General features: G+C 53.8%; 1 protein-coding gene across 1 annotated transcript in view; it reads left to right on the top strand.

Moving 5' to 3' along the window:
• Positions 1–12,200, top strand: part of Myo18b (myosin XVIIIB) — a 320,748-nt gene that overhangs the window by 216,057 nt on the left and 92,491 nt on the right. The window contains exons 46-50 of the mRNA XM_048784886.1: positions 1,957–2,111; positions 6,058–6,181; positions 7,023–7,223; positions 9,968–10,078; positions 12,064–12,168. Coding sequence (XP_048640843.1) covers positions 1,957–2,111; positions 6,058–6,181; positions 7,023–7,223; positions 9,968–10,078; positions 12,064–12,168 — 696 coding nt within the window. The remainder of the gene's footprint in view (positions 1–1,956; positions 2,112–6,057; positions 6,182–7,022; positions 7,224–9,967; positions 10,079–12,063; positions 12,169–12,200) is intronic.

The raw sequence follows: 12,200 nt of genomic DNA, 5'->3' as shown, positions 1-12,200 counted from the left end.
CTGAGGTGACACTGTGTTGTCGGTCTCAGATTTTTGTGTGATATGAAAAAGTGTCCATCTCTAAACCCACATGAGGCCTACACGGACAGTATTTTGTTTTGTTTTGGTTTTGGTTTTTTGGGGGGTACCAGGGATTGAACTCAGGGCCCTCGACCACTGAGCCCCACCCCCAGCCCTTTTCTGTGTTTTATTTAGAGACAGGGTCTCACTGAGCTGCTTAGGGCCTCGCTGTGGCTGAGGCTGGCTTTGAACTCGCCATCCTCCTGCCTCAGCCTCCTGAGCCGCTGGGATGACAGGTGGGTGCCACTGCGCCTACAGTCTTGATTTCTGATGGGACTCCTTTCTTCCCCACCCAGAGCCAGAGCAGAAGCGAGCCTTGGTACCACCTGCCAGGCCAGTGGTTCTGTAGAACTTGTCTTGTGCCTTCCCCGTGAGGCACAGCTCTTTGCAGGTCCTACTGTGCCAGGGCCTCCATGTTGGCTCCCTCCCTCCCCATGGTCCACGGCCTTCCCTCTATTTCTGGACAAGCAGAACTCCCTGTCCTTGGAGAACATTCCCGCTGCCATAATATCATTATCTCCCATTATCATTCTGACTTTGTGCCTTCTGTATTTCCGATATCCGGAAATTTCCATCTTGAACACCAAATAGATACCACAGATGTCGTGGAGTCTCGCTCCTCTACGACATGGTGCTATCCAGCCTTTCGGGGTGTGCACAGGGACAGCTGAACGCCTGTGCCTGTCTCCCATCTTGTGTCCCTTCCACCATCGCCATTTTCAAATGGCTGTTGTGACGCACTGGGCGGGAATCTGGAAGACACTGCAGAGCTGGCTCTCGTCCACACCAGCAGACCCCGCCACGCCTCTTGCCCGCCACCTGTTCTTACAGATCTCAACGTAAATGCCTCTCCTTGAAAGTCTTCCCTGATGGAGACGGGAGTCCCTCCATTATTTCCCTAAATTTGCACTGGAAGTGTCCATTCATTTCCCAGTCTCCACTGCTGGATGGACGGGCCAGGGGGGTGGAGATTAAATTCGGGGCCTGTCTTACTGTTCTGTCCCCAATGTGAGAGAAAGGTACCACCGATCACCCGGCAGAGGCGGGTGGGTGAGGTCACAGGATCCCACCAACCACAGAAGTGAGGCTCAGTGTCGTCCCTGGCAGTGGTGATGGTTAGGGTCATTTCCAAGATGGACACACCACTGTGTCCTCAAGAGAGACATACTGGGGACCAGCGCGGGGAAGCAGTCCGGCTCTTTAATAACAAATTATGAAGCCGGTCAGTTTCCCTAAGGAAAGGGGCAATATTCATGCTACATTAAAAAGTAATAAAGCCGCAACCTTTTAGCAGAATCTAAGAAAACATCCCATTTGCCTCCGAATACTGAACTTGGAATTACAGGCTTCATTAACTCAGAGTTTTGCTTATTTAAAGCGATTCTTTAATGAGGCCATTTCTTCAAAGCGTGTGTGCTGGGCTGCAGCCTCCCCCAGCCCCAACTAGGACAGTCGGCGGTGTGTCCCGCAGGAAGGCGCGTGGCTGGGCTCCCGTTTGTCAAGAGCCAGGCGCACTGTGTGGCGCGGCCCGTCCGCAGTGCCGTCCACTGCTCCACCCTCTGACCTCCCTCCCCGGGCTTCCCGGCGGGGACAGGGACTCCCTGGTGCTCAGGGGACATCAGGTGGAGGCAGGGTAGAAATTCTGGGGGTGTTTTGGCAGGAGGTTTATTGAGGAGAAATGAAAACCACCCTGAGAGACTGATGGGATTATTCCCATTTTCCCCTGAGAAAACTGAGATCCAGAGGAGAAGCTTCCGGAAGGTGACCCAGGAAGTAGACAAGACAGACTGGTGGACACAGACAGAAGTGTCCCCAGTGTCATGCTCACTCGGAAGCCGTGTCTCCCGGGAATGTTCAGCGCCCAGAGGGCACGTACTTCCTCTGTCCCCCCCACAGCTCGCCGAGCTGCAGAGTGCTTACGAGGAGGCCAGGAAGGCAGCCCACCAACTGAAGAGGAAGTGCCACCGCCTGACCTGGGACCTGGAGGACACCCGCGTCCTGCTGGAGAACCAGCAAAGCCGAAACCACGAGCTGCAGAAGAAGCAGAAGAAGTGAGTTGTGTCCCACACTGTCACCTGGACCATGGGGTGGGCGGCATGGGTGCTGGGGTCCTCTGGGATCTCTGGGTTCTCTTCTGAAGGACAGGTTAAGGCCCTGGTTTGGCCCCAATTTTCCTTCCCCTCCTCCTCACCCGTTATTCCTGTAGGTACGACCCAAAAAATCCAGCAAACAAACAAACAAAAAGATTCCCTTCTCTTACCCAGCCTGGTGACCCTATGGCCATATGACCTTGGGGAATTTTCTTGGCTGCTCTGAGCCTCAATCTCTTCATTTGTCAAACGAAAGGTCTGTGGGAGGAGATTGAGTCAGTTTAGGAAGATGGTCAGGAGCCCAGGTGCTGCCTAAAACCATCAGGTTCAAGCCCCAGCGGTTCCCCTTGCTAGCCCTGTGACCCTGACCTGGTCCTTCAACCCTTCCCCACCTCTGACTCCATACTTGTAGGTTGGGGATGAGGCGCCCCCTTGTGGTGAGAACTCCAGGATGTGATTGGTACCTCCAAACGGACTGAATTTGGGTCTCTATCCTCAGTGTTGACAAAACGATAAAGAAAAGAAAAAAAAAAAAAAGAGTTCCTGCCCTTCTCATTTAGGGCTTAGAGGCTCAGATCCTGGGAGCAATCTGGCAGGGACTGGAACTTGAACATCAACAAAATGTCAAGTTCTTAATGTGTGCACACCGGTTCCCATGTCGGCTTTCGTGTGAACCAAGTGCACAAGGTTTTGCAGACAGGCCAGGCTCCCGGGGTGCCTGGATGCAGTCCCCTCCGGGCCTGGAGAGGAGGGGTCGGTGGCCTGAGCTTCCTCACGCAAATCCTCCCCATCTGGAGGTTCCCCCCCCCCCTGCACAGCTGGCTCCGTCCAAGTCCTCAGCTCTCTGGTGAGGTTCAAGGGGCTTTAGAGCTTGGGAATCTCTAGTAGATACTTCATAGACTGCAAATCGGTATAATGCAGCCTCTCTTTTAGGATACTCAGGACAAAACAGAAAAACGTTCCTATGTGGACCAACAGCGGTTTTGCCGGGGGTGCGTCTTTTCCAAGACATAGCAGGCAGAATTCTATTTCCATGAGAGTGTTATAGATTTCAAAATCCATTTGCATTAAATAATTTTTTTTCATTCATCCTTGAACCTTCCAGAGCTGGCTTCTGCATCTGGAAAAAATAACGACCCTTGAATACGGTTAGCATGCTCCCCCAAATAAGAGAGGTTTAATCTCATCTCTCTCTGCGCCCTCTCCCAACTCCCTCTCGGTACTCTGGCTAAGTCTCCCTTGCACTGGAGAAAATGGCTCAAGTCCCCCTTGGCCACTTGCTGAGTGGCCTTGCCAAGTGACAGGTCTTGGGGCCAGTGAAGGACGAACCACATTTCAGAGGAATCCTTGGACGTAACAGGCCACTGAAGAACGTCCTGAGAGACCCCAGCCCTAAAGTGAGAGGTGCGCCTCCACCGTCCCCAGGGTCCTCCCAGCTGGGACTCTCCACTCTGGCCTTGATCCTGTTCTGAGGGTCTCAGCTTTCTGACAGGGAGGGGCCTGGGCTTTGGATTGGTACAGCCCGAAAAATTCCATCCCTATGGGACTTTCCTTCACCCCGTGGCAGAAGTCCTCATTCCAGGGACTTCCAAACCTCCCCTGAGGCACCCACCAGCAGCCCAAAGGCGCCCCCAGCTCTGCTCCCACTGGTGGGCAGGAGCGTCTTCGGATGCCCACATCCTCAGCAGGCCTTGCATTTCCAGGTGGAGTGGCATTTCAGTGGGAGCCAGTGGGGGCAGCAGAAGTCTGGGGCTGACGGTGGAAATCCAGGCAGAATGACGGTTGGGAGGGGGACCCAGATGTCAGGCACCAGCACACTGTAGACGCAGCTGCCTGCCCAGCTTGCCGGCCCGGGATGTGTGGTGAGACAGGATCGTTGAGTCTCATCCCCACTCTGCCTTCTAAGTTCAGAGGGCCCTGGAATGGTCCCACAGGAGAGTTGGGTTCCGGTTGCCATGGTTACTTAGGATCACAAAGCTCGGCCAAGGCTGATGGGACTCTCAGAGAAGCCTGTGGCTAGGCTTGCTGACTGCCCCAGCCTGGACCTCAGGCCTGCCCCTGGTGGGGTGAAGGGGGTGTGCAAGTCTGTCTGGCCTCAGGGTGGGGGTTCTCAGTGTGTTCTAGAAGCTGAGGTCTAGAGGAGCCTTTTGTTGGCATCAAGTGGCCTGTTCGCTCATGGACTCCTCTGGAACATCAGTCACTGGCTCCCTCTGGCTTCCTTCACCTGTCCAAGGGCATGGACAGGTAGATGTGGGGGGGGTGGGTAGTAAGACACTGGGGAGCTGCCTTCAGCTCACTTCCATTACTTTGGGATTCAAGACCAAATCACTCTCTGAACCTCAGACTCCTCCTCTGTGAATGGGTATCCAACATACATCTTCCCCCAGGACTCTGGGGGCCCCAATGCAGAGCCTGGCGAATGGTACTCATGGAGCCTTACTATCCTGTTGTCACCCTGTTTCCATTCAGGGGCAGCAAATAGCACTTCTGGAATGATGTCACCAATAGCCCATCAGAAAGTTCCTGGGTTGGTCCAACAGGAGGGCTCCCTTATGTGATGTGATTGGCTTTCTCAGGAGTCTCAGACTTTGAAGGACAGCTGGTGTCCTGGGACATGGGATCGTCGTATATCGGGCACCATCTTGTCACCAAGGCCCAAATCCCAGGAGCCACATCAAGTTCTCTGGAGCATTGGGACTTTCTATTTGTGATTCACTGAGGCCTGGCAAAGGGTCTTCTGCTGGTGTCCTCATCTGTGACAGGGGACGGGCTGAGACCAGGAGGGGATGATGGAAAGTCCAGGAAGTTCTTCTTATCCAGTGGTCCCCCCTCCTAGAGGGGCAGATGTGCCTCGGGAGAGCCCCAGTGGCTCTCGGGAGCACTGTCTCATCTTTGTGTCTTTTGCTGGAGGAATGAGGACAAGATGTCCAGCATCTCGTCAAAAATTAGCAGACTTTAATTTGGCTAACAAGTGCATCAGCCAGATGGCATGAGTGAGGCTCTCCCTGTTGGCATGGAGACAGGACATTGTGTATGAGTGTGTGTACATAATGTTTGTTCCTGGGTCAGTGGATCTTAGATGCCAAACCCAGTAGAATTAATGGGTCTTTTTTCTTGATGTGCTTTGGCAGATCCGATGTGTGCTCTCTCTCTCCATGTATACCTACATATTTTATACATCATCATTTACTGTACATATTAATTTCTATTCTACATCAGTGTCTACTCTAATTTTATTTTGTCTATGTACTTTTATCAGGTTTTTAATAAGTATTCGGTGTTTTTCACAAACACTGTGTAGGTGCTAAGAAATTCCTCTGTAGCGTCTCAGCTTCCGGCCACACTCACAACCGTCCCCTGGAGCCCTGAGCCAACCCTCCCCGTCTAGGCCTCCTCCTCTCCAGCCCCGCCCAACCCTCCCCTGCTCCACCAACTCCCCACAGGCCACGCCCAACCCTCCCCGGCTGCGCCTTCTCCTCTCCAGCCCTTCCCAACCCTCCCTGGCTCCACCTCCTCCCTTCAGGCCCCTCCCAACCCTCCCTGACTCCACCTCCTCCCCTCAGGCCACGCCCAACCCTCCTCGGCTCCGCCCTCTCCCCTCCAGCCCCGCCCAGCCTTCCCTGGCTCCTCCTCCTCTCCTCAGGCCCCTCCCAACTTCCCCTGCTCCACCGACTCCCCTCAGGCCACACCTAACCCTTCCTGACTCCACCTCCTTCCCTCAGGCCACGCCCAACCCTTCCCGGCTCCTCCTCCTCTTTCCCCAGCCCTGCCCAACCCTCCCTGGCTCCACCTCCTTCCTCCCTTCAGGCCCCGCCCAACCCCGGCTCCGCCGCCTCCTCTCCAGCCCCACTTAACTCTACTTTAGTTTCCCCACCCCGTGCGGTGACACGTGTTCTGCCCTGGGCAGGTTTGACATGCAGCTGGCTCAGGCCCTGGGGGAGTCGGTGTTTGAAAAGAGTATGCGTGAGAAAGTGTCACAGGAGAACAGCAGCGTGCGGTGGGAGCTGGGGCAGCTCCAGCAGCAAGTCAAGGTAGGCACTGGGGACATGGAGCTGGCCGGGCTCCTGGTGGCTGGGTCTCCTGAAACCCCACCACACACCTGCTGCCGAGGAAAGAGAGCCCGTGCAGGTGCCTGGGTCTACCCGGCTAGGAGTCAGGTTCCCAGCGTGTCTCCTAAAACAACCTGTGGTTGGCCCATTGACAGACTCCAGAGTGTGAGGTCATGGTCCTGCTCCAGTTACCTGCACAGAGTCCAGGGGTCTGCCTGGGAGGGACACTGGGCCCAGCAGAAAGTTAGCTATCACCTTGTCCAGGAGCAAGGCCTGTCCCGTGCAGACGCTCATGCAGAGGGATTTTAGTAAAATATGACCTGGGTACCTCTCCAGGCGCTGCTGTGTCCTTCTGTGGCTCCCTGTTGCCCCCAGGACCTCATGCCCTTGAGTCTGGAGTTCAGCTCCCTGGTGGCCTAGCCAAATGTCCTTCAGGTTGGAGCTGGCCTCCTTACTCAGAAGGGCCATTTCTGGACATGGCAGCCCCTTGCTCCGACGTCTCCTCCCAGCCCCAGTGGGCACAGAGCGCGGGTTTAGTTCCAGGTCTGCGCTTCCCTTACAAATGGGGCAGGCGCTTCCTTTAAGATCTAACTCTAGGGGCAGTGGCTGTCCTCCCCCAGTTCTGCCTCCCTCCCTCCCTCCCTCATTGCCACCTGAGCTGTCCCAAAGAGCAGCCCTTGCTGGTGTCCCACAGGGGCTCGGTGAGGGGCCTGGGCCTCCAGGGAGGGCCAGTGGAACACCCCAGCCAGCAGGTCACAGAGGCCTCCCCAGGGGAGGAGGGCCCAACTGGGTGACTCAGGACGCTGTCCCCTTTGTCTCCCAGCAAAAGGAGCAGGAAACCATGAAGCTGAGGCAGGAGGTGGAGACGCTGCAGACTCAGAAACAGGAGCTGCTGGAGTCATCCTCTGTGGGGAAAGATGGCGTCGCCGGCTTGAAGGAGCGGCTCTGGAAGCTGGAATCCAGCAAGCTGGAGCAAGAGAAGATCCAGAACCAGCAGGAAAATACCATCAAGCAGCTGGAACAGGTGGGAGAGCCCTGTGGGGGCAACATCCCAGTCCCTTGCTGGCTGAAATGTGCAGTGCTCTCAGAGGGCATCTCCTCTGCTGCTCCTCATTCTTCCATGGCTCCCTATTACCCCAGAAAACATCTTAACTCATAAGCCTGAAGGTCAGAGCTTTCATGGTCTAGAGCTCCTCTGCCATCCTGCTAGGTCAAGGTCATCTAGGACCTCTGTGTGGGGATGTGAGTTCTGTCCCCATTCTACAGAGGTGGGAGTTGAGATCGAGAGATACAGAGAGAATGTGGCAGGGTGGGATTCGGAAGTGGCGTCTTCTGACCCCAGAGAGCCTTGGCTACTGACTGTGGGCACAGCCTCCAGGGAGATTGGCATGCCCATCTTGGAAAAATAGAAACTCACCAAGAGAATAAGGAACCAGTCAGGATATGTCCGATACTGTAGCAGCAGAATCTCAACGAAGCCGATGAATCCGTTTTATTTGTCTGCTTGCTTGTGTGAACGTCTACCTCATTCCAAGGAGCACAGGAGGCAGCTTCTAAGACAGATGCAAAACAACAATGAGATTCTAAGTAAAACAGTCTGGGCCAGAAAAGTACTGACTAAAATAGACACTAAAGAGAGGGTGGGGACAGCGAGCCGATATGTGATAGGCGGGACATATGTTCTTACACACGTCACAGTTTTTGCTCTAAAATTCCTGGTGGCCAGAGGGAAAAAGGAAATGTGAGGTCTATGCCTTTTTTTCTTATGCCCAAGACAAAAACCAGAAACAAAACAAAACCAAAAAGTCAGATTTTCAAGAAGTGGCTTCTGAGGCTCAGCGCTAAAGGAATTTGTCATGTAGGATTTTGCAAAAGGTGACTGTGTTTTAAAAGGCTGAGAGCCTCTTATGCAAGAAAATGGGACTGGGTGACATAAACGTGTAAAGCAGTTGAACTCTAAGCGCCTCAGTGGAAGCCGTGGTGCCAGCCCTTGCTTCTCGCCTACTCTCCTTGCATCCTGCTGGGTGGAGCCTCCTGAGTAGGCGTTTGGGGTCTGGAGAGTCTTGGACGCTCGTTAAGGAGAGTGAAGAAAGCAGAGCTCATGTTCAGTCAGCCAGATGCAGGGAGTTCTTCTTCTTTGTCAGGCACCGGGTAGATCTGAGGATGCAGAGACAGAAAGGGTCTCTGCTTTCCCAAACTTTACAGTCCTGCTGGGTGTCACAGGAACGTGGAACTTGCAGATCTAGTCTTGGCAGAAGGGTTGGGGGAGAGGGTCAAGAAGACATCCTGGAGGAAGTGACATTTCTTGAAGCCAAAAGCTGAGGGATGAGTCAGAATTGGTTGAATATGAGAGTTCTGTGCAGGGCAGAGCCTGTGCAAAGGCCCGGTGGCCAGAAAATCATGTGACATTTAACATGTCCTAATGATGCCACATCCAGGTGGAGACTTTGAGGCAGCTCAGTGTCTTTATGACCTTACAGAAGAAGGTGCTGTAATCCCAAGGCCCGAGTCCCCTCCCATGTGCAGTGAAATATGGAACAACCCCTTAGCTGCCTCCAACCCAGCTCTGAACCTGTGACCATCCCTGCAGAATGTGGAACGTCTGGGGAGGTATTTAAAGGACATGAAGGATGTCCCTTAAATGCAGCATCCTGTAGCAACCAGGTGTTCTCTAAATGAGCAGGATCCTTGCAGAAGCAGTAAGAAGACAAGAACTTCTGGAAATTGCATTGGCTCTTGGTGACACCAGCAGGTCTCCCTTCAGCTCTGGGAGCAGGAAAGCCCCACCAGGCCTCAGGAGAGCGGAAGTTAAAGCCCCTTAGCTTCCCGCCCTGGGCCACCAGGGGGGAGGCTGACTCATGCCTTCATCCGTCTCCAGCTTCTCACGGCCCATGTCCTTGGAGACCTCTTGTAGATATTGATTGATTACCAGACAGCACTTTTTTCCAGGGAATTTTATGTTAACTCATATAAGCCTGACATAAATGGTATTGCAGATGTCAGAAGTGTCCAAGGGGCGAGGAAAAATGAAAGGGAAATATTCTATTAACTTGCTTAGGCTCCTCATTTTGGATTATCTTCCCATAACCTCTGTCATTTTAAAGGCGGGAAGGAAGGAGCTCGACAGTTATCGTGAGCCTGCTTTATGCCGGGGACGATGATGGGGCTCTGGTCCTTTTTACTCTTCGCCACAGTCTACGTAGCGAGGAACATGCTCAACATTTTGAGAGGCTGAGATTGTATTTTCTCAACCTAATTTCCATGCTAAGGGCAGCAGTTGTGAACTTCTGGAGCAGGCCAGAGCTTGGGTTCATCTCAAGAGTGTTAAGAAGGATTCTGAGGCTGCATCTGACCTCGGTGGAGAATGTGATGGGTTCCGGGTGTCTGTTGTAACCATAGAAAGGGAGGAAGCCTTTGGGCTGTTTATCTACCATTTCCAGGGTGCTGAGGGAGAGAACCTGATTCTCCTCTGTGTAGAAATGAAAACATGTGGCTGGGTGCGGTGGTGCAGGTCTGTCATCCCAGCAGCTCAGGAGGCTGAGGCAGCAGGATCTCGAGTTCAAAGCCAGCCTCAGCATCAACGAGGTCCTAAGCAGCTCAGTGAGACCCTGTCTCTAAACAAAATGCAGAATAGGGCTGGGGATGGGGCTCAGTGGTCGAGGGCCCCTGAGTTCAATCTCCAGTACCCCCCCCCCTCAAATAAAATAGGGGATGCTGAGGGAGTGGCCCTGGGCCACCCTCATGCCCATCCTTGCTTGCTGTCCCCAGCTCCGCCAGCGGTTTGAACTGGAAATAGAGAGGATGAAGCAGATGCATCAGAAGGACCGGGAGGACCAAGAGGAGGAGCTGGAGGACATCCGTCAGTCCTGCCAGAAGCGGGTATGTGACCGCCCCTCAGCTGTGCCCAGGTCCTGGCCGGTCCCCGCAGGCTGCCTCACCCCTGCAGTCAAGGAGGAGGCTGGGCCTGGGGCTGGGGACAGGCCCTTCCTGCAGCCACCTAGACCTGGGATCCCTAAGTGCTTTCAAGGGAACAGGGCCGGAGCACCTACCTTCAGTATGAGCTGGAACTTCCAGCAGCATCAGCCCAAGGTCTCTGTCAGGAGCCCATCAGGCCTCGAGACTCTTGGGGCAGGACTTCTGAATCTCTCAGATGCTCCCTCCGACTGTTCCCTTGCTGCTCAAATCCTTTCTTGATTTCTCCCCCTCTGATGCTGGGACAACCCAGGGCCTTGTGCCTGTGGTGACAGCACTCCACCCACTGAGCTGTACCCCCAGCCCTCAGATCATTTCTTACATTTTATCCACTCTCGGTAGACATGGCAGTCAGTGCATAAGAAAGCACAAGCCCTTGACATGTTGTCCCCTAGAAACCACCAGGATGGCTATTGTAAACACCTTTTCATCTCTCCCCTCACACTGCATGTGCACGTACGGATTTGCACAGATATTATCTTTACTACATGGGGTCAAGGTCTTTTGGAGTCCACTATCTTCACTCAGTAGTGGATGCTGCCTCTTAAACCATGTGCTCTATTTTATTTAACGAATCCCCTATCATTGGACACTTTGGTTGTTCCTGGTTTTCTGCTATTAGAACTAACGCTGGGACAAGCATCCTTAAGGGTGTATTGAGATGCAGATGGAAGCTAAATCCCTCAAGGGAGGTGGCCTGAAGTGGCTCCCAGAGTCCCCCTCTCCCCTACCCCATCCCCCATCACACCTGTGAATACCACGTGGACATGTTCTACAGATTTTATTATTCTATAGAATAATGTATTGTATAGATTTATTATTTTACATATTGTTTCGAGATGAGCTTTAGTTTTTCTAGTCTTCTGATTGGAGTGCAGTTGCTTTTGTTTCTTACTCTTAAAAGGAAGTTTTGGAATGAGCCTGCTCTCTGCAGAAATGGCCATCACTCCGCCCTGTCCTTCCTCCTGAGATAGATGCCCTTAGTCTTGCTCACGTTACGTCAGGTGGAGGATGTGCAGATTTCTGGTTTGTTCCAAGAGTGCCTCAGAGCACGCTGTGTGCCCTGAACCCGGTCTCAGATGAGCTAGGATGCAACCCGGACCCTCCCGATGCTCTTCCGTGGACACTTTCATGAAGGGAGAGCATGAGGTCAGAGAAAGGGGATTTTCTCTTCAAGACAGCCCCTGACATTGGCTTCGCAGCCTCCTGGCGGCTCTGTGCAGCCTATCCCTCACTGTGGCAGGAAATCAATCATGAGCAACCCTGGCACTGCTGTGGCTGTCTGGGGTGGCAGAAAGATCTGGGGCCGGGAGACAGGACGCTAACTCTGACTTCAGAATATGCGCTTTGGCTTCTCCCTGGGACTTAGTTCGCCCATCTGTGAAATAGGGCCAGAGAAGGAATGAAATAATACACGTGAGAGGCCAGTGGGGGCTTTGCAGCGTACAGCTACAGGGAGATATTCATTCTGTGATCAGTGCCTGTGTTGGGCTGCTAATAGCTGAGAAATCAGAGCCAAGTATAAATTAAATGAGTTGCTATTAGTTGAATGTCTCGTTGGAGCAGAGCGCCGTGGACAGGAGGCTTCAGTGGCAAGCTGCTCCATGGTATATTTAATAAAAATGTTGGCTCTCCCTGTATGTGGAGGCTGCAGCATCAGAGTGCCAAGACCTGAGAATATCCAGGCAGGGGCCGAGGCCACAGGAGGGAGACAGGCGTTCTGTTGGGGAACTTCACAGTCAGTAGCAGGGGGCTCCCCATCGTCACCCGGCTCCCAAGCCCTGACAGATGGGGCCCCTTGTCCTCCCTCCCTCCCCCCGAGGGGCCTGGCGCTGGGGGATGGTCCGCGTGGGGCTCGCTCACCTCTGTCTGGTCTGCCCTTGTGCCCGCAGCTCCACCAGCTGGAGATGCAGCTGGAGCAGGAGCACGAGGAGAAGCAGATGGTGCTCCACGAGAAGCAGGACCTGGAAGGCTTGATCGGGACCCTGTGTGACCAGGTGAGGGCGGCGGTGCAGGCGCTCTGTCAGGA

Source organism: Marmota marmota, unplaced genomic scaffold, assembly GCF_001458135.2.
Source record: "Marmota marmota marmota unplaced genomic scaffold, marMar, whole genome shotgun sequence".
In the NCBI taxonomy this organism is placed as follows: Eukaryota; Metazoa; Chordata; class Mammalia; order Rodentia; family Sciuridae; genus Marmota; species Marmota marmota.
The sequence above is the reverse complement of the archived record's forward strand: the minus strand, read 5'-3'. Positions and strand labels throughout refer to the sequence as shown.